Source organism: Dendrobates tinctorius, unplaced genomic scaffold (genome assembly GCF_039654945.1).
Source record: "Dendrobates tinctorius isolate UK_male_01 unplaced genomic scaffold, ASM3965494v1 ptg000099l, whole genome shotgun sequence".
NCBI classification, from domain to species: Eukaryota; Metazoa; Chordata; class Amphibia; order Anura; family Dendrobatidae; genus Dendrobates; species Dendrobates tinctorius.
Genome location: NW_027361767.1, coordinates 6,575,689 through 6,601,851, shown reverse-complemented (window position 1 = coordinate 6,601,851; position 26,163 = coordinate 6,575,689). Strand labels below are relative to the sequence as shown.

The 26,163-nt window shown below is 50.2% G+C and overlaps 2 protein-coding genes across 11 annotated transcripts in view; one reads left to right on the top strand and one right to left on the bottom strand.

Moving 5' to 3' along the window:
• DOCK6 (dedicator of cytokinesis 6) overlaps window positions 1-26,163 on the bottom strand; it is an 83,242-nt gene that overhangs the window by 6,000 nt on the left and 51,079 nt on the right. For 2 of the 9 annotated variants that reach the window (XM_073587509.1, XM_073587512.1), the window contains exons 15-43: window positions 21,843-21,960; window positions 21,690-21,760; window positions 21,371-21,509; window positions 20,924-21,025; window positions 20,739-20,825; window positions 19,730-19,961; window positions 19,330-19,494; window positions 18,705-18,883; window positions 16,361-16,465; window positions 15,816-15,899; window positions 13,936-14,031; window positions 13,723-13,863; window positions 12,210-12,323; window positions 11,912-12,082; window positions 11,343-11,482; window positions 10,870-11,039; window positions 10,503-10,657; window positions 10,225-10,407; window positions 5,600-5,726; window positions 5,395-5,479; window positions 5,209-5,305; window positions 4,967-5,101; window positions 4,721-4,873; window positions 4,300-4,458; window positions 4,010-4,110; window positions 3,405-3,597; window positions 3,182-3,325; window positions 1,711-1,842; window positions 645-659 (exon numbers count right to left, since the gene is read on the bottom strand). In XM_073587509.1, the coding sequence (XP_073443610.1) occupies window positions 645-659; window positions 1,711-1,842; window positions 3,182-3,325; window positions 3,405-3,597; window positions 4,010-4,110; window positions 4,300-4,458; window positions 4,721-4,873; window positions 4,967-5,101; window positions 5,209-5,305; window positions 5,395-5,479; window positions 5,600-5,726; window positions 10,225-10,407; window positions 10,503-10,657; window positions 10,870-11,039; window positions 11,343-11,482; window positions 11,912-12,082; window positions 12,210-12,323; window positions 13,723-13,863; window positions 13,936-14,031; window positions 15,816-15,899; window positions 16,361-16,465; window positions 18,705-18,883; window positions 19,330-19,494; window positions 19,730-19,961; window positions 20,739-20,825; window positions 20,924-21,025; window positions 21,371-21,509; window positions 21,690-21,760; window positions 21,843-21,960 (3,793 nt within the window). Of the gene's footprint in view, window positions 1-644; window positions 660-1,710; window positions 1,843-3,181; window positions 3,326-3,404; window positions 3,598-4,009; window positions 4,111-4,299; window positions 4,490-4,720; window positions 4,874-4,966; window positions 5,102-5,208; window positions 5,306-5,394; window positions 5,480-5,599; window positions 5,727-10,224; window positions 10,408-10,502; window positions 10,658-10,869; window positions 11,040-11,342; window positions 11,483-11,911; window positions 12,083-12,209; window positions 12,324-13,722; window positions 13,864-13,935; window positions 14,032-15,815; window positions 15,900-16,360; window positions 16,466-18,704; window positions 18,884-19,329; window positions 19,495-19,729; window positions 19,962-20,738; window positions 20,826-20,923; window positions 21,026-21,370; window positions 21,510-21,689; window positions 21,761-21,842; window positions 21,961-26,163 lie in introns of those variants that run through there. The other 7 variants (XM_073587510.1, XM_073587511.1, XM_073587517.1 and 4 more) reach the window with 7 other exon arrangements.
• ANGPTL8 (angiopoietin like 8) lies at window positions 18,790-25,179 on the top strand. Of its 2 annotated transcripts, none has more exons than XM_073587520.1 (5): window positions 18,790-18,918; window positions 22,750-23,154; window positions 23,319-23,465; window positions 24,140-24,250; window positions 24,837-25,178. In XM_073587520.1, the coding sequence occupies exons 2-5, from the start codon at window positions 22,831-22,833 to the stop codon at window positions 24,858-24,860; spliced, it is 606 nt and encodes a 201-aa protein (XP_073443621.1). In that variant the 5' UTR covers window positions 18,790-18,918; window positions 22,750-22,830; the 3' UTR covers window positions 24,861-25,178. The 2 variants fall into 2 exon arrangements, with proteins under 2 accessions (XP_073443621.1, XP_073443622.1); XM_073587521.1 differs by lacking the exon at window positions 18,790-18,918 and adding an exon at window positions 19,489-19,663 and having other exon boundaries at window positions 24,837-25,179.

Sequence of the window (26,163 nt, the reverse complement as noted above, 5' to 3'; positions counted from 1 at the left end):
GCACCCTTCCTAATGTAATCAATGGGCTTTTGAGTCCTCCAGAACAAGAGGGCCCTGGTTAATAGAGAAATATCCTCCTTAAAATTCTTAAATAGGGCATTTATGAATGGAATTTCGAAGCCAGGTAAACCCAGATATAAGTCCGACCCACAACATGGCTGCTAACTCCGAACACACATGATGGGTTCACAAACTTTGGTGAAGTTATTGTGAGTGCACTACAATACACATGTGACTATACAAGTGCACATACTACAGTCACACGCAGAACATGCCAAAACCAAGGCGTGCGCCCGTCATCCACAAGAACCCGTGACCGGCGCTCAGTAAATAGCCTCATGTGATTGCACATACACAAAGCCACGCACTGTCCTCCATCCACACCAGCTCTAGTTATGTAATAGGACTCAGCTGCTCTGATTTGTCTCCGGTTCCCATCAGCGGGTATGAAGCGTCACCCACCTACGGTAAATGACTGTCATCCGGAGGGCCGAGGAGGCCTACGGTCTCAATATCTCTGCTTTTCCTATTGCATAAATAGATCCTGGCAGCGCACTGGGCGGTGAGCGTTAGCTGCCGTGCAGCAAGTGATCGTGGGTCAGAAAAGCGAGGTGAACGCATGAGTTAATTTTCACACTTCCTACCTCCCAGCTTGTGATCTGCCCGGGAGCAAAGGGGAAAAACAAAGAAGTGGAGAAAATAAGATCATTCAGCAGGAAGAGGCAAACATAAGGACAAGAGAGGAGGAAGAATGGGGGAGGTGGAGCATAAAGGGGAAAGGAGGAAGGAAGAGTTACAGACAGAAGAGCGAGTAACAACATGCATATGTGCTAGAACCAAAGACGGAAGAGCAGAAGCCTCTAGCGCCAGAGACTGGAGAGCATGAGTATGTGCTAGATCCCAAAGAGCAAGCATATGCGCTAGTGCTAGAGACCAAAGAGCATGTGTACGAGCTAGATCCCAAAGAGCATACGTACGCGCTAGTGCCAGAGACCAAAGAGCACGTGCACGCGCTAGTGCCAGTGACCAAAGAGCACGTGCACGCGCTAGTGCCAGAGACCAAAGAGCACGTGTACGCGCTAGAGTCCAAAGAGCATGCACTAGAGTCCAAAGAGCATGCACTAGAGTCCAAAGAGCATGCACTAGAGTCCAAAGAGCATGCACTAGGGTACAAAGAGCATGCATACACGCTAGAGCCCAAAGAGAATGCGTATGCACTAGCGCCAGAAACCAAAGAGCATGCATATACGCTAGAGCCCAAAGAGCATGCGTACGCGCTAGAGGAACATATGTAAGCATTAAAGCCTCAGGTGTATGTGTACGTGGTAGAGCCAGAGGCCAAGCAGAAAGGAGAGGAAAAAGCAAAACCGCGAAAGGCGAAGAAGGAATTAATCAAGGAATATAAGGAATAGAGAGAGATAATACACAGTAACAAAACAGTAACACCCAACATCTCCTCACTATCTATACTAATCGCAGCAGCAGCAGGGTTAATCTGCACTATGGAGGGTCCTGTATGGAGCAGAGCTGAGTGTGGGGGGTCTGTATGTATCTGTAGGGAGATTGGTCCCGCTGCTCTCTAACCATAAGTGACTCTCCGCTGGGGGTCTACATCGCACAACTCTGAGTCTATAGATCTTTCAGCCGCCCCGCTCTGTCTCAGCTATCTGGCTTCACTTATTTACCCGTAGAAATAATAGCGCCCCTTACCTGGTTAGTGATTTTGTTGAATGCCTCCTGCAGCTTCCCGTGGACTGACGCCAGTTTCTTGTAGTCTCGATGGGCTTCATAAATGGGGATGAGAATTTTATAGACTTCGTTCACCGCCTCGAATAATGACCCCTGAAGACAGAAGACACAACATGAGCGCGCACGTATACGGTATCACCCAGGAAATAAATACACCGTATATCCAGCAGCTGAAAAGTTGTCCATATTTGGAAAAACATAACTGCTGCCTTCCAAAACCAGCAACAGACTTACTCAGCAGGAACAGTGGGACACGGGGCGGACATACGGGATAGGGAACAGAGGGACGTGGGGCAGGCAGAGGGAATAGGGAACAGAGGGACGGGCAGAGGGGAGCATGGGAGGAAGAGGGGAGAGGGAACAGAGGGAAGCGGGGCAGGCAGAGGGGAGCGGGAACAGAGGGATGCGGGGCAGGCAGAGGGGAGCGGGAGCAGAGGGACGCGGGGCAGGCAGAAGGGAGCGGGAACAGAGGGACGCGGGGAGGGCAGAGGGACACGGGGCAGGCAGAAGGGAACGGTAACAGAGGGACGCGGGGCGGCCGGAGGGACGCGGGGCGGCCGGAGGGACACGAGGCAGGCAGAAAGGAGCGGGAACAGAGGGACACCTTCCAACACGGACTTTCCTGTGTCTCTCATTTCAGAGATGTCAGCGGTCCTGGAAGAGCAGCTATCTCTCGGACCCCAATATACTCGCCTCCTCCCTGTTGCTGCCCTCATCCTCCTCACTATTTTGCAGCATCGCAGACATTGTTTTGGTGTTAGGGTCATTACGCGGACGCTGACTGCGGCACCGCCCAATAGTGAGGAGAAGAGCAATGGTCTGTATATAAGGCTAGTCTCTTCTAAGCTGCGTAGTATAGAGCTTTGCTAGGCGCACATTTAGGGGGTCTCGATTTGGGGGCAGTCACATGCGCAATTTTGGATTTGCCATAGGTCCAGATATGGGTAGTGTGCCATTTAGTTGGCCAGGTCTTGTGTATGACAAGTGTGTCTTACAGATGACCGGAGAGTCCACAGACATTAATTCACTTGTGTCCAGTTACATGGCCTTGCGCTGCTATATCAATGAAAATACTTTATTGCCCAAAAAGGACAGAAGGAGTGATAATTCTTCTGATTAGCCAATAAAGGTATCACTCCTAGAACACTTTTGTCATTTTTGAGCACAAACGTATTCACATTGATTTTTCTGGCTAACAAGGCACCACAATATCATTTTTATTGTACTATATCGGAAATTTAAAGGGATATTACACTGATGGCTTGCCTTCCTTGTGGTGAATTAGTGCCCTCCGATGTCATTGTGTAGCATTACATAGGAGTTGGTCTTTGCACTATATATACATTACAGCAGTGTCTATCCACTGCAGTTGGGGAACTATAACTCCCAGGCTGCCCGGGCATGCGGGACCCACATATAATGACGTCCTTACCATAGAGAAGCTGACACAGGCTTGCTCCAGCAGTCCCACCAGCCCAGCCTCTGTGAAATATTTCCCGGCACAGATCCCCTCCTCATCTGGTGACACGACATCATCCGACACCGCTGACTCCTCCAGCACATTGGAGGAGATGCTCTGCGGGGATACGAGGCAGACCGGTATATGACATATACACGCTGACATCGGACGCCCCCCATCGTAATAGTCACACTACCTGGAAACTAACGCAGCCCACGGGCAGGTGCCTGGCGTCCTCAATCATGCTGAGATACTCCGACACCAGTGCGGCTCCGTGGACCAGGCAGTGAGCCGCCTCGGCGTGGTTCCCACGCTCCGTGTGCTTGGCGGCCATGTTCTGGAGCCAGGTCAGACGCAGATCCGGGGAGTTCTGGTAGCCTTTAGCAATCCTGAATGATAAATGTGACATCAAGTATATTAAATAATGCCAAATCTCTCCCTCCTACACGTGTGTATATCTGGCAGGGCACGTCTCTGTGTATTCTCCCCTTCTAATATTGTGATACTTCCCTGTATGTACTGACCAGGAGGGCACTAGAGAAGAAGCCAACCAATACAAGAACTGATTGTAACGTGTCCCAATTCTACAGCCCTTGAGGGGATCGTAGCTTTTTTGGGGTCTCCTGACATGCTGCACATCTGGTTAGTGCACCTATATATTTTAACGGGACCCATATAGGAGCACGATGACTACTGCTGTGTGGACTGGATTACTGGGATAACTTACAGGCCCAAAGCCTGAGGCTGCACTACTGAGACTGAGGATAACACATGGAGTATATAGCCACTGAGTACTCTCACCGGTACATGAGATCCAACAGCATCTCCGGATCCTCCTGGTGTTCCTTCATCTTCACCGTATCCGTCAGGATCATGTGAAGATTAAACACCAGATCTTGGACCTGGAAAGCAGAAAAGAAATAAAGAACATGGCTGCTTACTTACCAAAACAGCGCCACACTTCTCCATGGTGGTGTCAGGTATTGCAGCTACTGAAATAAATGTGGCTCGGCTGTAATACCAGACACAACCTGCAGGTAGGAGTGGCGCTGGGGCATGGTGTGGTGAGTCTATGTGGCCGGGGGCATTACCTGCTCCGGGAAGGTGGTGTCTCTCAGCTCCAGATCCTCCTCCGAGTAAGTCAGGATAGTTTTCAGGGATCGCCGGAGATACTCTTCATTAAATTTCTGGGAGGTCCCCACTAGGGAGGACAGTGACATGGTCACCTGCATCTTCACACGGGCAAAGTTCTGATCCAAAATATTTAAAAAGAAAAAAAATCTATTAAAGAACCAGAGAAAGAAAATGTTTGTGATTGTTGCTGCCCCCTGGTGGGAATAACTATGTATTACAAGCAAGGCACGAGTAATGTGACGGAATCTTAGAATTTATCCCTTTATTATGGAGGTCCAATGATGGTGGCAGATTTCCGATAATCCGGAATCTATCGATACTGGACTATAAGAAGTTTGCTGTGTCAGTAATGATTACCTGGTGTGGTTTATCACTTACATTCCCGATCTCAAAGTTCTGTCTCATGAGCAGGTAGAGCGAGGCGCTGGCGTGGGTCCGCACGCTGCTGATGCAGTAGCTGCAGTGGCGCAAGAGGCGCAGGCAGAGATCGGAGCAGAGTTCGGTGTCATCCTCAAACAGCATCTCTGGGAACTGAGGGTTCAATGCAAAGACTGGGTAGAGAAAAGTACTGAGGAAGGGGAAGGAAATGACGGGGGTCCTCTGTGCTGCATCTGGCGCACTCACCTTGCACACCAGCGCCCGCTGGCTGGTGAAGCAGTGCTGCAGGTACAGGGCACTTTGGTCGCAGCTCATGCTGAGCAGTAGCACCTTCAGCACTCCTACCAGGACGCTTTCCTTCATTTCAGACAGCATGACCGTCTGAAAGACAAATGGGTGGTGGGCTAATCTGTGCGCCACCGTGATGGCAGGAGACTCCTCGAGAGCCACTGTCCAAAAACTATCCCCTGCCACGGCAGAGTACTCACCTGCACGATGATCTCCAGGGTGTCCAGCACCACCAGGTTGGCCTCGGCCGCCATATTTCCATCCACGGTGATTTCCAGGTCTCGTTCTGCCTGTGACCTGAGATTAGAGGGAACGGAATTACTTCAAACCTCGATTTGTTATCTGTATATTAATATGCTACAGATGATTGGGATTGTAGTACTCACTTTTCAGTTTTCTCACCGCTCGGTTTCCACTGAGTGACGTTTTTCCTCCATCGCACGTTTTCCTGGGTGGCGAAGGGGCTGCGCTCTGTAAAGAAAACCAGAGGGTGTGGGGGCACAAGACACGATCAAGGGGCAGCGTAGCCGCATTCAACACACTGGTCGTACAGTCCTGACCGTGGTGCCGCATTCACGTCAGGCTTCTCACCTCGGCTGCGTTTCACCATGTCTTGGCGGGCACCGATGGTTCCCAGTATGGCCTCCTCTAGTCTCGCTTTCATATCCAGAGATTTCTTGAAGGTCAGGCTGTTTATGCGCTCAAACGCCTTCTTACCCTACAGGAAAAAAAAAAATATAGAAAAGCACAAAAATATTAAAAAAAGAAAAAAAAAAGTACAGCGGACCCCTCATCTCATAAATATACTGAAGAATGTCTTATTGTGGAGGCATGAAGTGTCCACTGCACAGACTCAGCCCTTACAGATAACAGAGGTGGTCCGGGGGTGCTGTGCCTCTGTATACTGGTAGTAGGGGGTATGGAGACCCTCACCTCGTACTGGAAGCAGGACACTCACAGACTCAGCCCTCACAGATAACAGAGGTGGTCCGGGGGTCCTGTGCCTCGTGTATGCTGGTAGTTGGGGGTATGGAGACCCTCACCTTGTACTGGAAGCAGGACACTCACAGACTCAGCCCTTACAGATAACAGAGGTGGTCCGGGGGTGCTGTGCCTCTGTATACTGGTAGTAGGGGGTATGGAGACCCTCACCTCGTACTGGAAGCAGGACACTCACAGACTCAGCCCTCACAGATAACAGAGGTGGTCCGGGGGTCCTGTGCCTCGTGTATGCTGGTAGTTGGGGGTATGGAGACCCTCACCTCGTACTGGAAGCAGGACACTCACAGACTCAGCCCTCACAGATAACAGAGGTGGTCCGGGGGTCCTGTGCCTCGTGTATGCTGGTAGTTGGGGGTATGGAGACCCTCACCTTGTACTGGAAGCAGGACACTCACAGACTCAGCCCTTACAGATAACAGAGGTGGTCCGGGGGTGCTGTGCCTCTGTATACTGGTAGTAGGGGGTATGGAGACCCTCACCTCGTACTGGAAGCAGGACACTCACAGACTCAGCCCTCACAGATAACAGAGGTGGTCCGGGGGTCCTGTGCCTCGTGTATGCTGGTAGTTGGGGGTATGGAGACCCTCACCTTGTACTGGAAGCAGGACACTCACAGACTCAGCCCTTACAGATAACAGAGGTGGTCCGGGGGTGCTGTGCCTCTGTATACTGGTAGTAGGGGGTATGGAGACCCTCACCTCGTACTGGAAGCAGGACACTCACAGACTCAGCCCTTACAGATAACAGAGGTGGTCCGGGGGTGCTGTGTCTCGTGTATACTGGTAGTAGGGGGTATGGAGACCCTCACCTTGTACTGGAAGCAGGACACTCACAGACTCAGCCCCTACAGATATCAGAGGTGGTCCGGGGATGCTGTGCCTCGTGTATGCTGGTAGTTGGGGGTATGGAGACCCTCACCTTGTACTGGAAGCAGGACACTCACAGACTCAGCCCTTACAGATAACAGAGGTGGTCCGGGGATGCTGTGCCTCTGTATACTGGTAGTAGGGGGTATGGAGACCCTCACCTCATACTGGAAGCAGGAGACTCACAGACTCAGCCCTCACAGATAACAGAGGTGGTCCGGGGGTGCTGTGCCTCGTGTATGCTGGTAGTTGGGGGTATGGAGACCCTCACCTTGTACTGGAAGCAGGACACTCACAGACTCAGCCCTTACAGATAACAGAGGTGGTCCGGGGATGCTGTGTCTCGTGTATACTGGTAGTAGGGGGTATGGAGACCCTCACCTTGTACTGGAAGCAGGACACGCACAGACTCAGCCCCTACAGATATCAGAGGTGGTCCGGGGATGCTGTGCCTCGTGTATACTGGTAGTAGGGGGTATGGAGACCCTCACCTTGTACTGGAAGCAGGACACTCACAGACTCCGCCCCTACAGATAACAGAGGTGGTCCGGGGGTGCTGTGCCTCTGTATACTGGTAGTGGGGGGTATGGAGACCCCCACCTTGTACTGGAAGCAGGACACTCACAGACTCAGCCCTTACAGATAACAGAGGTGGTCCGGGGGTGCTGTGCCTCTGTATACTGGTAGTAGGGGGTATGGAGACCCTCACCTTGTACTGGAAGAAGGACACGCACAGACTCAACCCTCACAGATAACAGAGGTGGTCCGGGGGTGCTGTGCCTCGTGTATGCTGGTAGTTGGGGGTATGGAGACCCTCACCTTGTACTGGAAGCAGGACACGCACAGACTCAGCCCCTACAGATATCAGAGGTGGTCCGGGGATGCTGTGCCTCGTGTATACTGGTAGTAGGGGGTATGGAGACCCTCACCTTGTACTGGAAGCAGGACACTCACAGACTCCGCCCCTACAGATATCAGAGGTGGTCCGGGGATGCTGTGCCTCGTGTATGCTGGTAGTTGGGGGTATGGAGACCCTCACCTTGTACTGGAAGCAGGACACTCACAGACTCAGCCCTTACAGATAACAGAGGTGGTCCGGGGGTGCTGTGCCTCTGTATACTGGTAGTAGGGGGTATGGAGACCCTCACCTCATACTGGAAGCAGGAGACTCACAGACTCAGCCCTCACAGATAACAGAGGTGGTCCGGGGGTGCTGTGCCTCGTGTATGCTGGTAGTTGGGGGTATGGAGACCCTCACCTTGTACTGGAAGCAGGACACTCACAGACTCAGCCCTTACAGATAACAGAGGTGGTCCGGGGATGCTGTGTCTCGTGTATACTGGTAGTAGGGGGTATGGAGACCCTCACCTTGTACTGGAAGCAGGACACGCACAGACTCAGCCCCTACAGATATCAGAGGTGGTCCGGGGATGCTGTGCCTCGTGTATACTGGTAGTAGGGGGTATGGAGACCCTCACCTTGTACTGGAAGCAGGACACTCACAGACTCCGCCCCTACAGATAACAGAGGTGGTCCGGGGGTGCTGTGCCTCTGTATACTGGTAGTGGGAGGTATGGAGACCCCCACCTTGTACTGGAAGCAGGACACTCACAGACTCAGCCCTTACAGATAACAGAGGTGGTCCGGGGGTGCTGTGCCTCTGTATACTGGTAGTAGGGGGTATGGAGACCCTCACCTTGTACTGGAAGAAGGACACGCACAGACTCAACCCTCACAGATAACAGAGGTGGTCCGGGGGTGCTGTGCCTCGTGTATGCTGGTAGTTGGGGGTATGGAGACCCTCACCTTGTACTGGAAGCAGGACACTCACAGACTCAGCCCTTACAGATAAGAGGTGGTCCGGGGGTGCTGTGCCTCGTGTATACTGGTAGTAGGGGGTATGGAGACCCTCACCTTGTACTGGAAGCAGGACACGCACAGACTCAGCCCTCACAGATAACAGAGGTGGTCCGGGGATGCTGTGTCTCGTGTATACTGGTAGTTGGGGGTATGGAGACCCTCACCTTGTACTGGAAGCAGGACACTCACAGACTCAGCCCTTACAGATAACAGAGGTGGTCCGGGGATGCTGTGCCTCGTGTATACTGGTAGTAGGGGGTATGGAGACCCTCACCTTGTACTGGAAGCAGGACACTCACAGACTCCGCCCCTACAGATATCAGAGGTGGTCCGGGGATGCTGTGCCTCGTGTATGCTGGTAGTTGGGGGTATGGAGACCCTCACCTTGTACTGGAAGCAGGACACTCACAGACTCAGCCCTTACAGATAACAGAGGTGGTCCGGGGGTGCTGTGCCTCTGTATACTGGTAGTAGGGGGTATGGAGACCCTCACCTCATACTGGAAGCAGGAGACTCACAGACTCAGCCCTCACAGATAACAGAGGTGGTCCGGGGGTGCTGTGCCTCGTGTATGCTGGTAGTTGGGGGTATGGAGACCCTCACCTTGTACTGGAAGCAGGACACTCACAGACTCAGCCCTTACAGATAACAGAGGTGGTCCGGGGATGCTGTGTCTCGTGTATACTGGTAGTAGGGGGTATGGAGACCCTCACCTTGTACTGGAAGCAGGACACGCACAGACTCAGCCCCTACAGATATCAGAGGTGGTCCGGGGATGCTGTGCCTCGTGTATACTGGTAGTAGGGGGTATGGAGACCCTCACCTTGTACTGGAAGCAGGACACTCACAGACTCCGCCCCTACAGATAACAGAGGTGGTCCGGGGGTGCTGTGCCTCTGTATACTGGTAGTGGGGGGTATGGAGACCCCCACCTTGTACTGGAAGCAGGACACTCACAGACTCAGCCCTTACAGATAACAGAGGTGGTCCGGGGGTGCTGTGCCTCTGTATACTGGTAGTAGGGGGTATGGAGACCCTCACCTTGTACTGGAAGAAGGACACGCACAGACTCAACCCTCACAGATAACAGAGGTGGTCCGGGGGTGCTGTGCCTCGTGTATGCTGGTAGTTGGGGGTATGGAGACCCTCACCTTGTACTGGAAGCAGGACACTCACAGACTCAGCCCTTACAGATAACAGAGGTGGTCCGGGGGTGCTGTGCCTCGTGTATACTGGTAGTAGGGGGTATGGAGACCCTCACCTTGTACTGGAAGCAGGACACGCACAGACTCAGCCCTCACAGATAACAGAGGTGGTCCGGGGATGCTGTGTCTCGTGTATACTGGTAGTTGGGGGTATGGAGACCCTCACCTTGTACTGGAAGCAGGACACTCACAGACTCAGCCCTTACAGATAACAGAGGTGGTCCGGGGATGCTGTGCCTCGTGTATACTGGTAGTAGGGGGTATGGAGACCCTCACGCCTCACCTTGTACTGGAAGCAGGACACGCACAGACTCAGCAGCTCCAGCACACGTGTCAGCTGTGCCACGGTCAGGCTGGAGAACCAGCGCTGCAGACAGTCCTGCTCGGCGTTCTTCAGCACCCACAGGGCACATACCAAGAGGTTGCGACTGGACTCGGCAGAGAGGACACTGCCGGTGCGCATAGGCTGGGGGAGGACAGGACACAGGATGTAATAATAAAAAGTGGGGATCCCCTTTTTTAGGGGTGGGCGGGTGTTATTATTTCTGTACTTATACTTACAGCAGGGGGAAGAGAAAAGCTTGTGGTCTTCTGCGCTGTGGGTAGTGGAGAACCTGCGATTGCCAGAGCGACCGTCTGGCTGATGGTGCCGCTATCCGAGTCCACGTCATCCATCATGGAAGAGGCATGGCGGACCCTTTGGGCATGTGGATCTGCTGAGAAAAGGACAGGAGGGGGGTCAGCATCTTCTCAATAGACAATGCTCCTGTTCCCAGATCTCTGCTTGCTGTCAGTGAATGATTGGACACAGCAGTACTTGTCAGTGGTCAGGAAAGGTTTTTCCAAGACAAGCTGTTGCCATTCACTGACAGCAAGAAGGAATAACCCCATTAAGACTATTCAGTGTGTGTGTGGCATGGATAGTCACCCGTGAAGTCGTACAGCTGGGGCAGCGTTTCCATCACGATGCCAATCAGAGGAAGATAAAGTCGGGATATGCTCCGCTTTACCGCCGGCTCTGTATAGCGCGGGTCGGTGTCGTGGCTGCAGAGCAGATTGTGCAGAGTGCTGATCGCCTTCTTCTGGAGGAAGAAAACTCTGCAAAGGGAAGAACAACACGAGATGACGGAGGGAGGAAAACTTCATCTGACACACCATATATTACGCAGATCTCCGATTGCCAGCGGTGAATGGAAGCCAGCGTTAACAGGCTGCACATTCACAAAGCAGCGAGCAGAAATCGGAGGCTGCACGGGCGAGGATCGGCCCCGAGGTCATGGAAAGATGGAGCGGCAGAATCCAGTCTGCGCAATCCTCTGTCTAGCTGCACTGACATATTGTAGCAAATGAACATGTCCTTTTTTTATATTTAGGACATTTTCACTTTAAGACCGGACTCACCCTTCGACATCGGGCTCCAGTATTAGGGCGAGCTCGGTCAGGATGATGCCGGAGAGGAAGTGCTGCTGCCGAAACGGGACCGACAGCTCAAACATATTGGTGACCGTCTTGTCCTGAGCCGGGCTGGAGAAGATGGAGCTCTGAGGAAGACCGGACGGAAACAGTCAGTGCAAGCCAGATTATCAAACGTTCTGGATCATTGGACGGTCACACAACAGGATGCAGAAACCCGCTTGGGTAATTCTACGGTATGTTGCTGTTCTACACCCAGATTATGGGACTTTCTGAATCAGATGCCAGATTAAAGGACTTTTACTGGATGGAAACACTTCAGAGAAGGATAAGAAGCTTTGAAATGATCTTATTGCAGCCGGTGATGACTCTAGGACCATAGATTAGACAGCTGTGAGCTCTGACGCTGTCTCCAGGAAAGAGATAAGCGGCGGCGGGACACTCCAGGCACCTCTTATCGATAACAACCATACTATCCCCAATGGCTGGGGTCTATGGTGTCACGGTATATATATTAGATGGACAGCTCATGCTAATCAACGTGGGAGTTTCATTACCTGCGAGGTGGTGGAAGAAACAGAGGGCGACGGAGAATTGGGTGGGGAGAGGCGGCCGCAGGGCAGGTTTAAGGTGACATAGTGTTCATGTGAGCACACGATGCGGATCAGGTCCATGCGCAGGGAGATCAGCACATTCGGGTTCGGAGCCTTTGGTAATTTACTGTTGATCTGTAAAACATGGCAGCTCATATAGGGTGGGTATAGGAACGTGGAGTCCTTTATCTGCTCTGTCACAAATATGTACTGCCCCCCCCCCCCCCCCGTGACCCCGTACGCCAATATAAAATATCCCCACCTGCTTGTAGTATGAGCGGAGGAGGTGAAACACAAATCCCCGATCCATGAGGGACAAGAGATCGTTCAGGAAGAAGGCCAGGCTGCTGTTCAGCCGCTCGGCAAGTTCTGCATCCTAAGAGACAGGAGAAGGACGTTAAGAATAACTGTAAATGGAGGGAAAAAAGAAAGGGGAGAAAGAAAGAAAGAAATAAAGAAAGGGGAGGAAGAAATAAAGAAAGGGGAGGAAGAAATAAAGAAAGGGGAGGAAGAAATAAAGAAAGGGGAGGAAGAAATAAAGAAAGGGGAGGAAGAAATAAAGAAAGGGGAGGAAGAAATAAAGAAAGGGGAGGAAGAAATAAAGAAAGGGGAGGAAGAAATAAAAAAAGGGGAGGAAGAAATAAAGAAAGGGGAGGAAGAAATAAAGAAAGGGGAGGAAGAAATAAAGAAAGGGGAGGAAGAAATAAAGAAAGGGGAGGAAGAAATAAAGAAAGGGGAGGAAGAAATAAAGAAAGGGGAGGAAGAAATAAAAAAAGGGGAGGAAGAAATAAAGAAAGGGGAGGAAATAAAGAAAGGGGAGAAAGAAATAAAGGGGAGGAAGAAAAAAGGGGAGAAAAAAAGGGGAGAAAAAACAAGGGAGAAAAAAAAGAAAGGGGAGGAAAAAAAGAAAGGGGAGGAAAAAAAGGAAGGGGAGGAAAAAAAAGGAAGGGGCGGAAAAAAAAGATAGGGGAGATAGAAAGGGAAGGGGAGAAAAAGCGGAAAATAAAAAAAATAAAAAAATGGAAAACCACGCCCCATGTCCATAGGCTGCGTCTGGTATTGCAGTTCATCCCCATTCAAGTGAATGATGCAGCGTTGCAATATCAGACTAAGCCAAAGTAAAAGAGTGGCGCAGCTTCTGAATGCTTTTGATCGGTGGGCCGCTGTGCTTAGTTTCCCAACGTACGGGCAGATAAGGAATCATGGGAAATAAATTGTTAAAGGGGTCCTCCACTTCTTATGAAAAAAGGACCTTCAAAAATAATCTGATCAAAGATTGACCCATTGCGCTAAGGATCTCAGCGATCAACTGTGAGAAGCGTATCATTCCCCTGCAGCGCCACCACAGGAGAAACAAAGCATTACACAGTTCTCATGTGAAACAGACGAAATGTTCCTTTCGGCATTTTCTCCCAGACTTGGAAAGTGATCGCATGTCCTACTTCAGGAGCAGGTGTTTTCTCTTTCACCATTTCACCAGACCTTGAGTGTTTAAGTTAAGGGGGGGGGGGGAGCAACACAAAAAATCTTAATGTCTCTTGTAAAAAGGGAAAAAAAAAATGAAAATGAAAAATTGACCACATTGGGAATAGTGGCCATAGCCGACAGCCATTTCTACACTCTGGGAACACTCGACTTTAATAAGGGTAGATGAGATTAGAAAAGGGGGTCTTTTTCCCCCACTCTTGCATATGTCGGGTACTTCAGCGCAGTCCCATGCAATGCATTAAGGAGGGGTCAGATGAGGAGTCACAAGCGAGGTGTTAGACTGGTACCTTCAGGTATCGGCTGGTGATCTCCGTGCAGACGTTGCACACAAGGGCAGATATGTCGTCCACGAACCTCTCTGGGAACCTCTGTAGGCGGGGCGCGTCCAGCCGCTCGGAGTTGTGGAGGTGCAGCGTCATGCTCTTGGTCTGAGTCGGGGAAGATGGCAGCATTATGTGGAGATGCTCCCTCCCAGTACATCCCAGTCCAGAACCACTTACCATAAGCTGGAAGAAGAACCAGGCCTGGCTGAGGGCCGCCTCTCGCACTGGAGTACCGCTCACTACCCACTGAAGTGCCAGCTCCTCGTGTAACAGCTGCACAGAGAGAAAAGCGTCACATCCTGACCGCCGATTATCTGTACAGCCCCAGCCTTCAGTGTAGCCTACAGGTGCACACTGCCCCTCATTAATGGGAAATGTCCACATTCACAGGGTGCAGGCCTTATACCTAGCACCTCCTCCCTGCATGTCACATAGCTCCTCCCTCCCGTCACCCTGCATGTCACATAGCTCCTCCCTCACTGCAGTCACCCTGCATGTCACATAGCTCCTCCCTCCCATCACCCTACATGTCACATAGCTCCTCCCTCCCTCCTGTCACCCTGCATGTCACATAGCTCCTCCCTCCCTCCTGTCACCCTGCATGTCACATAGCTCCCCCTCCTGTCACCCTGCATGTCACATAGCTCCTCCCTTCCGTCACCTTGCATGTCACATAGCTCCTCCCTCCCATCACCCTGAATGTCCCATAGCTCCTCCCTTCCGTCACCTTGCATGTCACATAGCTCCTCCCTCCCGTCACCTTGCCTGTCACATAGCTCCTCCCTCCCGTCACCCTGCATGTTACAAAGCTCCTCCCTCCCTCCCTCCTTTATGTCACATAGCTCCTCCCTTCCATCACCTTGCATGCCACATAGCTCCTCCCTCACTGCAGTCACCCTGCATGTCACTTAGCTCCTCCCTCCCATCACCCTACATGTCACATAGCTCCTCCCTCCCTCCTGTCACCCTGAATGTCACATAGCTCCTCCCTCCCATCACCCTACACGTCACATAGCTCCTCCCTCCCTCCAGTCACCCTGCATGTCACACAGCTTCTCCCTCCCTCCTGTCACCCTGCATGTCACTTAGCTCCTCCCTCCCATCACCCTACACGTCACATAGCTCCTCCCTCCCTCCAGTCACCCTGAATGTCACATAGCTCCTCCTTCCCATCACCCTGCATGTCACATAGCTCCTCCTTCCCATCACCCTGCATGTCACATAGCTCCTCCCTCCCGACTGTCACCTGTGGTGGGGGGGGCAAATTCCCTGTCAAATAACTCCTCATCTGACTGTCACCCTGCCATATAGTTTCTCCAACTGGATTGTCACCCCATGGTGGGCAGGGAACACTCCACATCACATAGCTTCTCCCCCACTTTTGCTGTGACTTAGAATGTGCTTACCCATCACAGGGTGACAGTGAGGAGGGAGGAGCCATGTCATCAGGTAATGGGAGGAGCAGTTTCTATATTTCATTGCTCCTCCCTCCTGACTTACCATCTAGTAGGTGGGGCAGACTCCATATTTCATAGGTTCTCCCTCCTGCTCACTACTCTGTTGGGGGAGGCGCAAATGCCATGTCACATAGCTCCTCCCTCCTGACTGTCACCTTAGGGTGGGGGGGGCAGACCCGTGTCACATAGCTCCTCCCTCCTATCACGGTGCTGTGGGAGGGGCAGACCCCATGTCACATAGCTCCTCCCTCCTGACTCTCACGGTGCTGTAGGAGGGGAATGCACCATTTGACATATCTGATCTGCTCCCTTCTTTCTGTGCCACGCCGTGGTGGGAGGTCGGCTGACAGCTCATCAATAGGAAACATTTTGTGGCTCCTGAGCATAAGACGGTGTTCTATAAAGAAGCTATTACTGGTTAGTCGGGTTAGTGAGTCATTGAGAGATTTGTCAGAGCCCCCTCCGCCCCGCACAGAGGCCCCCGCTATGTATTACAATGAACTAGCGAGTTACCAATTACAACTTATTACAAGTCAAGGTCCATTTCTGTCTCCCTGCGTCCTGTGACCATTATCCCACAGACTGCCCTTTATTATATACCTTTCTGGCGACGGGGCGAGGCTGGGCGGAAGCAGCGTCACCCTCTATGTAGCTGGAGATGCGGTTGGGGCTGCGCTCATTGCTCTACGAGAGTTAGAAGGCGGCAGAGAGAAGGCGATGGAGAGGTAACATGGAAGAAAGGATGACGGGTTAGAGATCTGGTGACTATGGGAGAGAACACGACACAAGGTGGGTGGAGGACCACCATAAGATGCTAACAAGGGTGACATAACAGTAGTCTAGATCTGCAGCGGTGGTCTCACGCCTGTGCTGCCCCAGATGTGGTAAGACTACAATTCCCAGCATGTCCAACAGCTGGAGTACCACGGGCTGGAGCACATGGACCTACAAGACGTGCCTAAAGAATCGTGGCTCATACCCACCACTGCTACATACAAGGAATTTGCATGTGCCGCGGTGGGAGACATAAGGAACATGCTACACAGAGAGAATGGAGATGGCACAGATGAGGGGCTACATAGGGCATGCATGGATGGAGAGGCTGGCACATGCATCACACATATATAATGGAGGGCGAGTGCCACCTGTCGAAGCTCAGTGTTGGAACTGGGCTGGGTCCGCCGTTGCACAGATTTTGGACCCCCGGGACAATAAGCTGAATTCACCCAAGAGTGAGAGCGATCGATCCCCTGCAGAAGACAGAATTACCAGGAAGAGTGGCTGGATCAGTGGAGGGAAAATCAATGTAACCAGTACAGGAGGAAGGCACACCCAGTATAGACCAAGATGGAAGACATGCCCATAATATACTATGTTCAGGGAGGAGGAAAAGGCAGAACGTGAAGATGGAGGACACGTCCGAGAAAGAGGAGAAGAAGGGTAAAGATGGAAGACACGTCTGAGAAGAAGAAGAATGAAGGTGGAGGACAGATCCAAAAAGGAGGAAAAGAAGGGTGAAGGTGGTGGACAGATCCGAGAAAGAGGAGAAGGATGAAGGTGGATGAGAGATCCGAGAAAGAGGAGGAAGGTGAAGGTGGAGGACAGATCCGAGAAAGAGGAGAAGGGTGAAGGTGGAAGACAGATCCAAGAAAGAGGAGCAGAAGGGTGAAGGTGGAGGACACGTCTGAGAAAGAGGAGGAAAAAGCGTGAGGATGGAAGACACCTCCAAGAAGTAGAGGAATGGTGAAGATGAAAGACATGTCTGAGAAGGAGGGTGAAGGTGGAAGACACATCCGAGTAGGAGGAGAAAAAGGGTGAAGGTGGAGGATATGTCTGACAAGGAGGAGAAAAAGGGTGAGATTGAAAGACAGGAGAGTAATGGTGAAGATGGAAGGCACATCTGAGAAGGAGGAGGAGATTCAGGGTAAAAATCGAAAAAGTGTCCAGGAGGAGTAGGTGGGTGAAGACCGAAGATGTGTCCATCGGTCTCCCATGCAGGAGAGTGTGATATGGGGAGACTCAGCAGAGATTACATCAGGAGGATAAAGTATGAATATATAGGATGAAGCAAGGCTAGGAGGAGGAGAAGGAGGAGGATTGAACACATGCACAGTAAAGATTACGACACCAGGTGGACAAGGGTGAACAACGGAAAACAAGTCCAGAAGAAGAATGAAGTGGTGAAGAAGCAGAGCGGACCCGAGAAAGATTATCCCGGGCGCCGAAGGGTGAAGTAGGGATCGATACTTCATATTCTGTACATTAAACTGAAAGAAGGATGGAAAAAAAAAAAAGATTTAGGACTGACTAAACCAGAAGCAGGAGAATTAAATTGAAAGCCTTGCCTAGGAGGAGTAGGGTACAGATAAAGAACAAAGACATACCCAAGGATATGATGAAGGAAAGAGGATGAAGTATGAGGATACGTTTAGTATAAGGAAATACCAGGACGAGACGAAGGGTAATCAGGAGAGAACACATGAGCAGTATATACTACCCCAGAGAAGAGAAGGTAGGCATGGCTGACCAAGCAGGGATAAGAGAGGATGTAGAAGGAACATTTGAAGTAGTGTATGGCTCAGGGAGGAGAACAAGGACAATAAACAAGTACACTATAGCCAGAAGACACATCTCGGGGGCAGGGTGGGACTGGAGTATCATAGCCCACCAGGCCAAACGCTTTGAGGACCATCCATTATTTATTTCCCCATGAGGTCTTCAACTTTTCGGGTTCATGACTGCACCAGAATCAAGGCCCAATGTAGGGTCTCCCGTTATTCTGCCAGTCCGACAGTGCCCAGGAGGAAAACGCCAAGTATTGGCAATGCCCAGGAGGACGAGGAGAAGATGAAGAGGCATTATTTACCCAGTACAGCAAATAGCCATCAAAGTGAAGACATAATCAGTAAGAAATAAGAGACAAGAGAGAAGACATAAGCCCTGGCTGAGGCCCAGCTGCCCTGTGTACCAACGCTGCACGGCCCTGGCGCTCATGTCAATCATCTATCTGGATGCCAAATCTTCATTGTAAGCTGTAAAACTGAACTAGCGCCACTCTTGTTCCTGGGCATTATCTGGAATTGCAGCTCAGCCCGATTCTTGTAATGTTTACTTGGCTGCAATACCAGATGCAACCATGGACAACAGTGGCGCTGTTTCTGGGAGGAAAAACAAAAAACAGACTTTTTTGCCTGCTCCTACATAACCTATTATAATGGCGTGCCAGTCTTCAGTGCACATTTAGCTGGGAGCCCCCTCTAGTGATCCCCCCCGTGACTGACAGCCCTTTCATAGCCACATCCGGGCAGAGCTGGTACACCGGGAGCTGGAAATCAGGGAGTACACGACGTATAATACAAGTACAGAGGAGGACATGAAGGCAGAGAGGCATTACAACAAACAGGAAACCCCCCGCTGAGGCGAGCCGAGCCCCCACTTCCAGAAATAACTACGGCCCGGCCCTTATGCACAGGATGACGCAGCGTGTACCTTGCCTCCCATGATCTTCTGCACCTCCTCATCATCCGTGGAGCCGGGCGTACTGGTCAGATCGGGGTTACTGTTACTAATACTCCTGCAACGCGCCAGGTTGACGCTGGCGGGCCGCCCCGTGGCACGAGAGAGCGTGGCAGACTGGTATGCGGCAGTGGATGAAGCGTGGGAAATTGCTGTGGAAAGTGAAGAGGACGAGAGCGTCAGTGAGGTACCGGTGGGGGTGAATAATGCGACAGTGAACTCACCCTTCTTATCTTGTGTGACGGCCATTACTGCAAAGGGTTAAGTAAATCCGAAAAATGTACTTCAAAACAAAAGAAAAATGTGCCATACAAGGCCTTAGCCAGCAGATGGCGCCCATGTGACACGTTTAGTGCGTGTGGCCACTGGATGATAACAGAGAACAATTACTTCCGAAAAGAAATAAACAAAAAATAGTTTATACTCAAATATTAGGATTTAATCACATTAAGCCTGGCATTGATGGTTGTTTTTTTCTAATTCTATACCTTGACTTCTGTCCCCATGCTTTACACTGCAGCTCTGCTCTATGAGCAAAAAGCTCTCCAGGACGTCCGAGCACTGTAAGGTTATGCTGGGATATTAGATTGGCACTTACAGCTGCTGAGCTGGGCCGGCATGTCACTGGGAAGGTGGAAGGCGTAGTACAGATAGGATGCCAGGAGGCCGTTCCTGCCGTGCTGATCCTGAGAGCCCTCCAGCGTGCGGTGAATCTGGCTCACCAACAGGGCCACCACTTCAAAGGCCGCCCGGCCCAGGTTCACTGCCAACAAGAATGGGACAGGACTCAAATTGTGCAACAAACCAGTAAATCACGCCACACGCCAGGATTAGAGAGTCTGGGGATTTAACGTGACCATGTGCCGTGTCTGCAATACCAGACATGTCCATGGATCAGAGGGGCGCAGTATCTGGAGGAAAAACAAACACAGGTACGAATTTTTCTAATCCTGGAAAAACCATTTAAGACGCCATATGTAAGAACAAGAAGTACTGACCGATCTGCCCCCCAATGATTGGTGGTCTGACGATAAGCAGTATGAGCTTGTCCAGGAGCTGGTGACAGAAGCAAACAGAGGGGCCGAGGGCGGCGAGGCGCAGGTTGCCCATACTGCTCTTCAGCTCAGACTCCACGTTACTTTCTGTAATGATGACGTCCTTCAGCCGGAAAGGAAAACTCTGCTCCTCCAGCACCTGCACTAGGGTGAAGAACTTGTCCAAATGGGGGTCCTGGAGGGACAGAAAGAAAGTGGGTGACTGACATTCATGTGCAGAGCTCCCCCTAGTGGTGGCTGTATACATACATATGTGCAGAGCTCCCACTAGTGGTGGTTGTGGATATTCATATGTGCAGAGCTCCCCCTAGTGGTGGTTGTATACATACATATGTGCAGAGCTCACACTAATGGTGGTTGTAGACATTCATATGTGCAGAGCTCCCCCTAGTGGTGGCTGTAGACATTCATATGTGTAGCGCTCCCCCTACTGGTGGCTGTAGACATTCATATGTGCAGAGCTCCCCCTAGTGGTGGTTGTAGACATTCATATGTGCAGAGCTCCCCTAGTGGTGGCTGTATACATACATATGTGCAGAGCTCCCACTAGTGGTGGCAGTATACATACATATGTGCAGAGCTCCCCCTAGTGGTGGCTGCAGACATTCATATGTGCAGAGCTCCCCCTAGTGACGGCTGTAGACATTCAGACTTATGTACTGTATGAAGGGGAACGGAATTTGGAGACAATGGGCAGATCATCAATGTAATAATGACATTTCTCTATCATAAATGTTTTGTGGCAAACACCTATTTTATAACAATTTTCTCGCAGCGCTTTTTTCTATACATTTAATAGTGGGCAAGCCTTATAAGGGCCCTTTATGAGCCTTTTCTACATATCTGGAAAAAAAAAAATGGGAAAAAAAATGGTTCTATGATTTTCAGATATCACCAGCACTATTGCTGACCGACCAGTGACAGCAGAGGCCCCGCTCCACAAGTACTCCACCTGTGTGTGCACCGACGATGCTGCCACCAGATCTACCGTGAAGACGGCTTTATGATTATCTACCCACTTCATCCCCGGGAGCTGGACCTGTAGAACAACAAGTGGGATTATTACTGATCCTCTACGTATGCTGACTAACGTCTCCCACCCATATGGCGGACAGACGGTGCTGTCTGTGCACTCACATCAGGGGTCAGGACCGAGTAACTGGGTGGTGGTTTTTCCACAGACACCGGAAGTGAGAAAGATCCAGATCTCAGGCGGCCATGTTGCATCAAAGGGATCCACTGTGAAAGAGACACCGAGATTTACATAGGCATCTTAAAGGGATCATTCTCAGTAACCCTTCAGGAGCGCACCGCTCCCGTCTCCAGGCTTCGGTGGTGCGCTCCTGATGATTGATAACACATGTAGAGATTTTCAAGCCTAGAAACCGATCTAATTATCCAGTCCGAGTTCCAACCTGTAAAATCCTCCAGAGCTGAATGCACAATTCTGCCAACTTTAGAGCTGAAATCTCACAGGAAAAATACCACACATTGGATGAATGTAGAGGACCAAGTCCCAGCAAGCAATCTATCTGCCACGTACATTTTTATGCTGGGACTTGTAGTCCTTTTGGTCTCGCTCACCGTATATCCCGCAGGGGTCTCCAGGGAGGTGACCTGGTTCTGCCGGCAGCTCACATGGTAGAAGGTGAAGAGAAGGTGATGGTTTTCCGTCAGATTTCCAGGAATTTTCATCTTAAATTCTTCATAAAATTCCGGAGATCTGAGAAAGGATTGGGACTCGGATTAGGCGGAGGGACGGATGCCCGCATGGGAAGTACCTGGGCCTGTATTCAGTCTGCTGCTCCCTGTTATTATTAGCCACATGCCCACCCATTATAATGACATGCTCATTACAGGTATATAAAGATGGCCGCCACCTCAGAGGACAGACCCAACTCACTTATTGTGATACACGACAGCGGTGTAACTCTCGCTGTAGAACTCATTGCAGCTGGACCTGCCGAATATCACCTGCGAGGACGGAGACCGGGCATCAGTACAGGGCGTTCAGCAACATGGCGCCCGCTGAACCGCTCCACCTTCTTACACTCACCGGCAAGGCTTGGTTGGGGTCCTCTCCCGCCATGAACTGCACCTTTATGGCAATGTTCCTGACCGATCCCTGGCGGCTGCTGAAATTGAGGCACTTGGGGTAGACATATAGCAGGTTCCTGTAGAGATGGAGCGAAAGGAAACATATATATGGGTTCATATACCAAAGCTGAGAGATGACCGATCATACCAGGGCTAAAACGGAAAATATCTAAGCTTCTAGGTTTGACAAGCGGCATCAGATATGCGATAGGCGCTTATATCCAGAGTTCATGGCTGCTGCCCACACAGCTACCTAGATGGTGGTGATAGGGGCCTTCACCGGGGCGCTGGCTGACAAAGCAGCCCATCAGCCATCAGTGTGACACTGGCAATGAAGTAGTTAAACAGCAGCAGTCTGAGCCAGCTCCAGTCACTTCTGTACACACAGCAACATGGTGCAGGAAGGGGTTAAATAACCATAATACGTCGGTGGCCATCGGTCAGATCTTGATCCTTTCTCCTGCATTCTGAAGCATTTTCGGGTGGGAATGATAAATCGTATCTTTGGCACTGAGCGGGGTATGCCATGGATGCCAGTGAATGAGCAGCGACGGCCGTCATCCCTCCTGAATGATGTGGGCTCAGCCACAGAGGCCAATGAGGAGGCAGCAGACGGTGTCACCTCTGGGTAACCCCGGGGCGAGGTCACCTGTGTTTACCTGGCAATGACACCAGACGGGAGAGGACGGGTGAATGAACTCATGTAACAACTGAATGAATGGGGACGAGTCCGACATATAAATATACAGATTATATATATACAGAGCGGTGCCCGTTACGTAATATTATATAATATAGTTTAGAGCTTGATCGAAAACGTGCAGATCTGCCCAGATAAGCAGTGGCCTCTCGCCCTTCTCTTCCAGGACCTGCTGTAATCTGCAGCCTGGCTTACACAATCCAGCACCTCCTCACGCACACCCACCTCTCAGGTGCCTTTAACCAGCATGCAAGCCACATCAGCCTCCTCACTCTGCCCGGCACCCATTCCCTGCTGTGCAATGCTGCTCGTGCTCCTCATGGTGCTGCCGCTCTCTCTGGGTGAGGAGCAGAAGACTCCTGCCATGCAGGAGGACCTCAACGTGCTGGTGTACGGGACGCTGCAGCTGGGGCAGGCGCTGAGGGACACCTACAGCTCCACCAACGAGAAACTGCAGAGGATCGCCGGCCGACAAGGCAAGATGGAGAAGAGGATCGAGAGGCTGCAGGCAGAGGTGTCCAGGGCGAGGCAAGAGGTCGGGAGGATTGGCGAGCAGGTGGACATGCTGCAGGTAAAGTCCAAGCTGGGTGACCATCTATAACGCCATTGTTAGTGGTCATCTTCCCCCGAACAGAAGCCTCTTCTCTTATTTCCGCACCCCTCCACGGGACACATCAAATTTTCCCATGATGTCATACATAGTACAATGTTCCAATTTTCTGACCTCCCGGGCAGAGAGAAGAGCACGAGAGGAGATCACTCTCCCACAGAGCGGCGGAGGATCTGCGAGAAACCCAGAGGGAGTACACAGCGCTCCAGAGATGGGTGCACGATCTGGAGAAAGGGGTGCGAGCTAAGGAGCAAGTTCTTCCTGACCTCAAGGTAAGAGGGCACCTACATTATCTGCCATAGTGTCTACAGAGCGATGCTTTACACTCCCAGCACCCCCCACCACTATAATGATTCATACATTAAACCTTAAAAGGGTTCTCCGCCCAAATAATCACACCAGAGGGAACCCATACTGTAGAAAAACAAGGCATACTCACCCTGTGACTGGGTTCCCGCTGGGTCCTTTACCACTTGGGCAGAGAACCCCTTTAATAGTACATTTGGCTGAATATTTCTAAATATCCATTGCCCGCTTGGGAAGCAAAAGTGAGGGGGATATAATGTTCTAACTGGGGAAACAAGCCAGGTAACTGAGAACCCTGGAACATTAAAAGGAGTTCTCCGCTTTGGACTACATTATTCATAGTTTTCACTGGGTTGTAGCTGGTGTTAAATTTCCCTATAGCACCCCCGCAGGGGAAATGAAGTATTACACTGTTCTAACTCTGAAATCAATGGTCTATATGTGTAATACAGAAGCGGACGGGTCCTCCAGGAGGAAGACACTCTACATTTCGTCATAACCTGTGTTGTACAGTGAGCAGTGTCCTAAAACATGTTAGAACTACAAGACCACTAATGTTATATTCCAGAGAACCCCTTGTGTGGGCATACAACTAGCTTCCTCCAGATGACACCCGCTTGTTTTTTTTTTTTCACTATAGGACCGCGTAGAACGGCAGAGTCTAATCCTCCAAGTCATCACGGAGGAAACGGCGCGGCAGAAGAAGCAAATGACGGAGCAGAAGGAGCGACTTCTAACCGTCCTCAGACAAGTATGTGTGAGCGAGACTTCTCACAATTCGCCTAGCCCTGAAGTCGCATATTCCCAATGGCCAGCATGTTATAGAGCAGGAGGAGCTGAGTAGATTGATATATAGTTTGATGAGAAAATAGTCAGAAGAAATAGTATTTATTTTTTTTAAATTCTGGGCTTAAGTCAAAGGGGCGGTCCTATTCATTGATAAGACCACCCACTTAACTTTAAAAATATTTATGTATATATTGTACACATACACTAAATACTTTTAAAAGGGAAAAGATTCACATAAACCAAACATTTTTTTTTGCTCATTGCAGGCTCCGTAGTCAAGTGGATGGTCTTATTCATAGACAAGATGACCTACTGGACTCCTAAAATGGGTTAAAAAAAATGTGTAAAAGCTTATTACTGAATCTTTTAAAGTTACATATTAATGTGCTCAGTTCTTTCTGCTCTGTAACACGCTGCCCACCCACAGATCGGACTGCATGTTCTGTATGACAAGTTCCCTTTCAGAAAGTAACCTTAATGTCAGTATCTAAAAAAATGATCAACACAGATTCAATGACAAACCTCACATCATTTTTTTTTCTTAACAGGCCTCTGCTATTGGTTCTAGTTGAGAAAGTGCTCCAAGGGCCATTATTCTACCGGGTCAAAGCCCCTGTGACCATGAACTGAGGACAACATGCTGTGGATCGTGGCTTACCATTCAGGGGCAGCTAGTAGCCAGAGTCATGATGGCGTGAGAAGTAGGCGCTACTATCCCACAACATTATATACTAACGTAGACATCACAATAGACTGTAAATCTGAAGGACAACCCTTAAAGGCAGCCATTACTGTGCCCATAGCGGTTCCCATAAAGTAAAACATTTCCCATTGATCTGCTTCTGCAGATGTCATTAAAGGAGTATTCCCATCTCCAAGATCCTATCCCAATATGTAGTGGGTGTAATAATAATAATATTTGCAAATACTTCCAATTAGAAATGTAGTGCAGTTTTTCTGACTCGCTATGCCGCTTACTCCATGTGCAGGGCATTGCAGTAGCTTAGGTATCCATTGTTACGACCACTAACTGTCACTATATGAGTGGTTGTAACACTGGATATTTAAGCTATTGCACTGCCCTGCACAATGAGTAAGAGACATAGCGAATCAGAAGAACCAAACTACATTTCTAATTCGAGGTATTTAATATTATTATTACATGTACTACATATTAGGATAGGATCTTAGAGATGGGAAGTAGTTTCTAGCATTGTATGCATGCACCAGGAGGTCCAGGATGAACAAAACTCTAGTATATGTATGACTAGCAGTGTATGGACTGATGTATATAATTGTACGGTCTTTTTTGTACGGATTTTGGCATGTATCTGAATATTATAGCGCTTCCCGCAATGAGCGAGAAGCTGATGTATTATTTATTTTCTATGAGTTTCTGAGTAAATGATAATAAAGACGGAAAAAAAAAAAATCAACAATAAAATATTAGCCAATAATGATGTGTCAGTAGCCAGCGGAAATTTGTCTTCCTCTTTAGCCAACTTTGGTTTTAAAAGTATTGGTAAATTTATTGCTCATTCTATCTCTAAAGTGAAATTGCAGGGTGTTCTCCGTTATCAGCCATTTTTGGCTGGGAAGAAGGTGTCTGAAGTGGTGATAAATGGACGACTATCACCCAGGAGTCGTGCACATGGCTGCCATTATTCAGCCTCTTGTAATAAAGACCTTTAAAGGCAATGATCACAAGGAGCTAAGGATTTTTTGCAGCCCCCCCACCCATAATAAGTCACTATGGGTCTGTCCGCTGGGGATGGAGGTCATGGGAGATCACTGTCCGCCACATGCCCTTATTAATAACTTGGTACTGCCTCCAGATCTTCTCTTGTGCTGCACGCAGACGGCAGTCACAGAAAA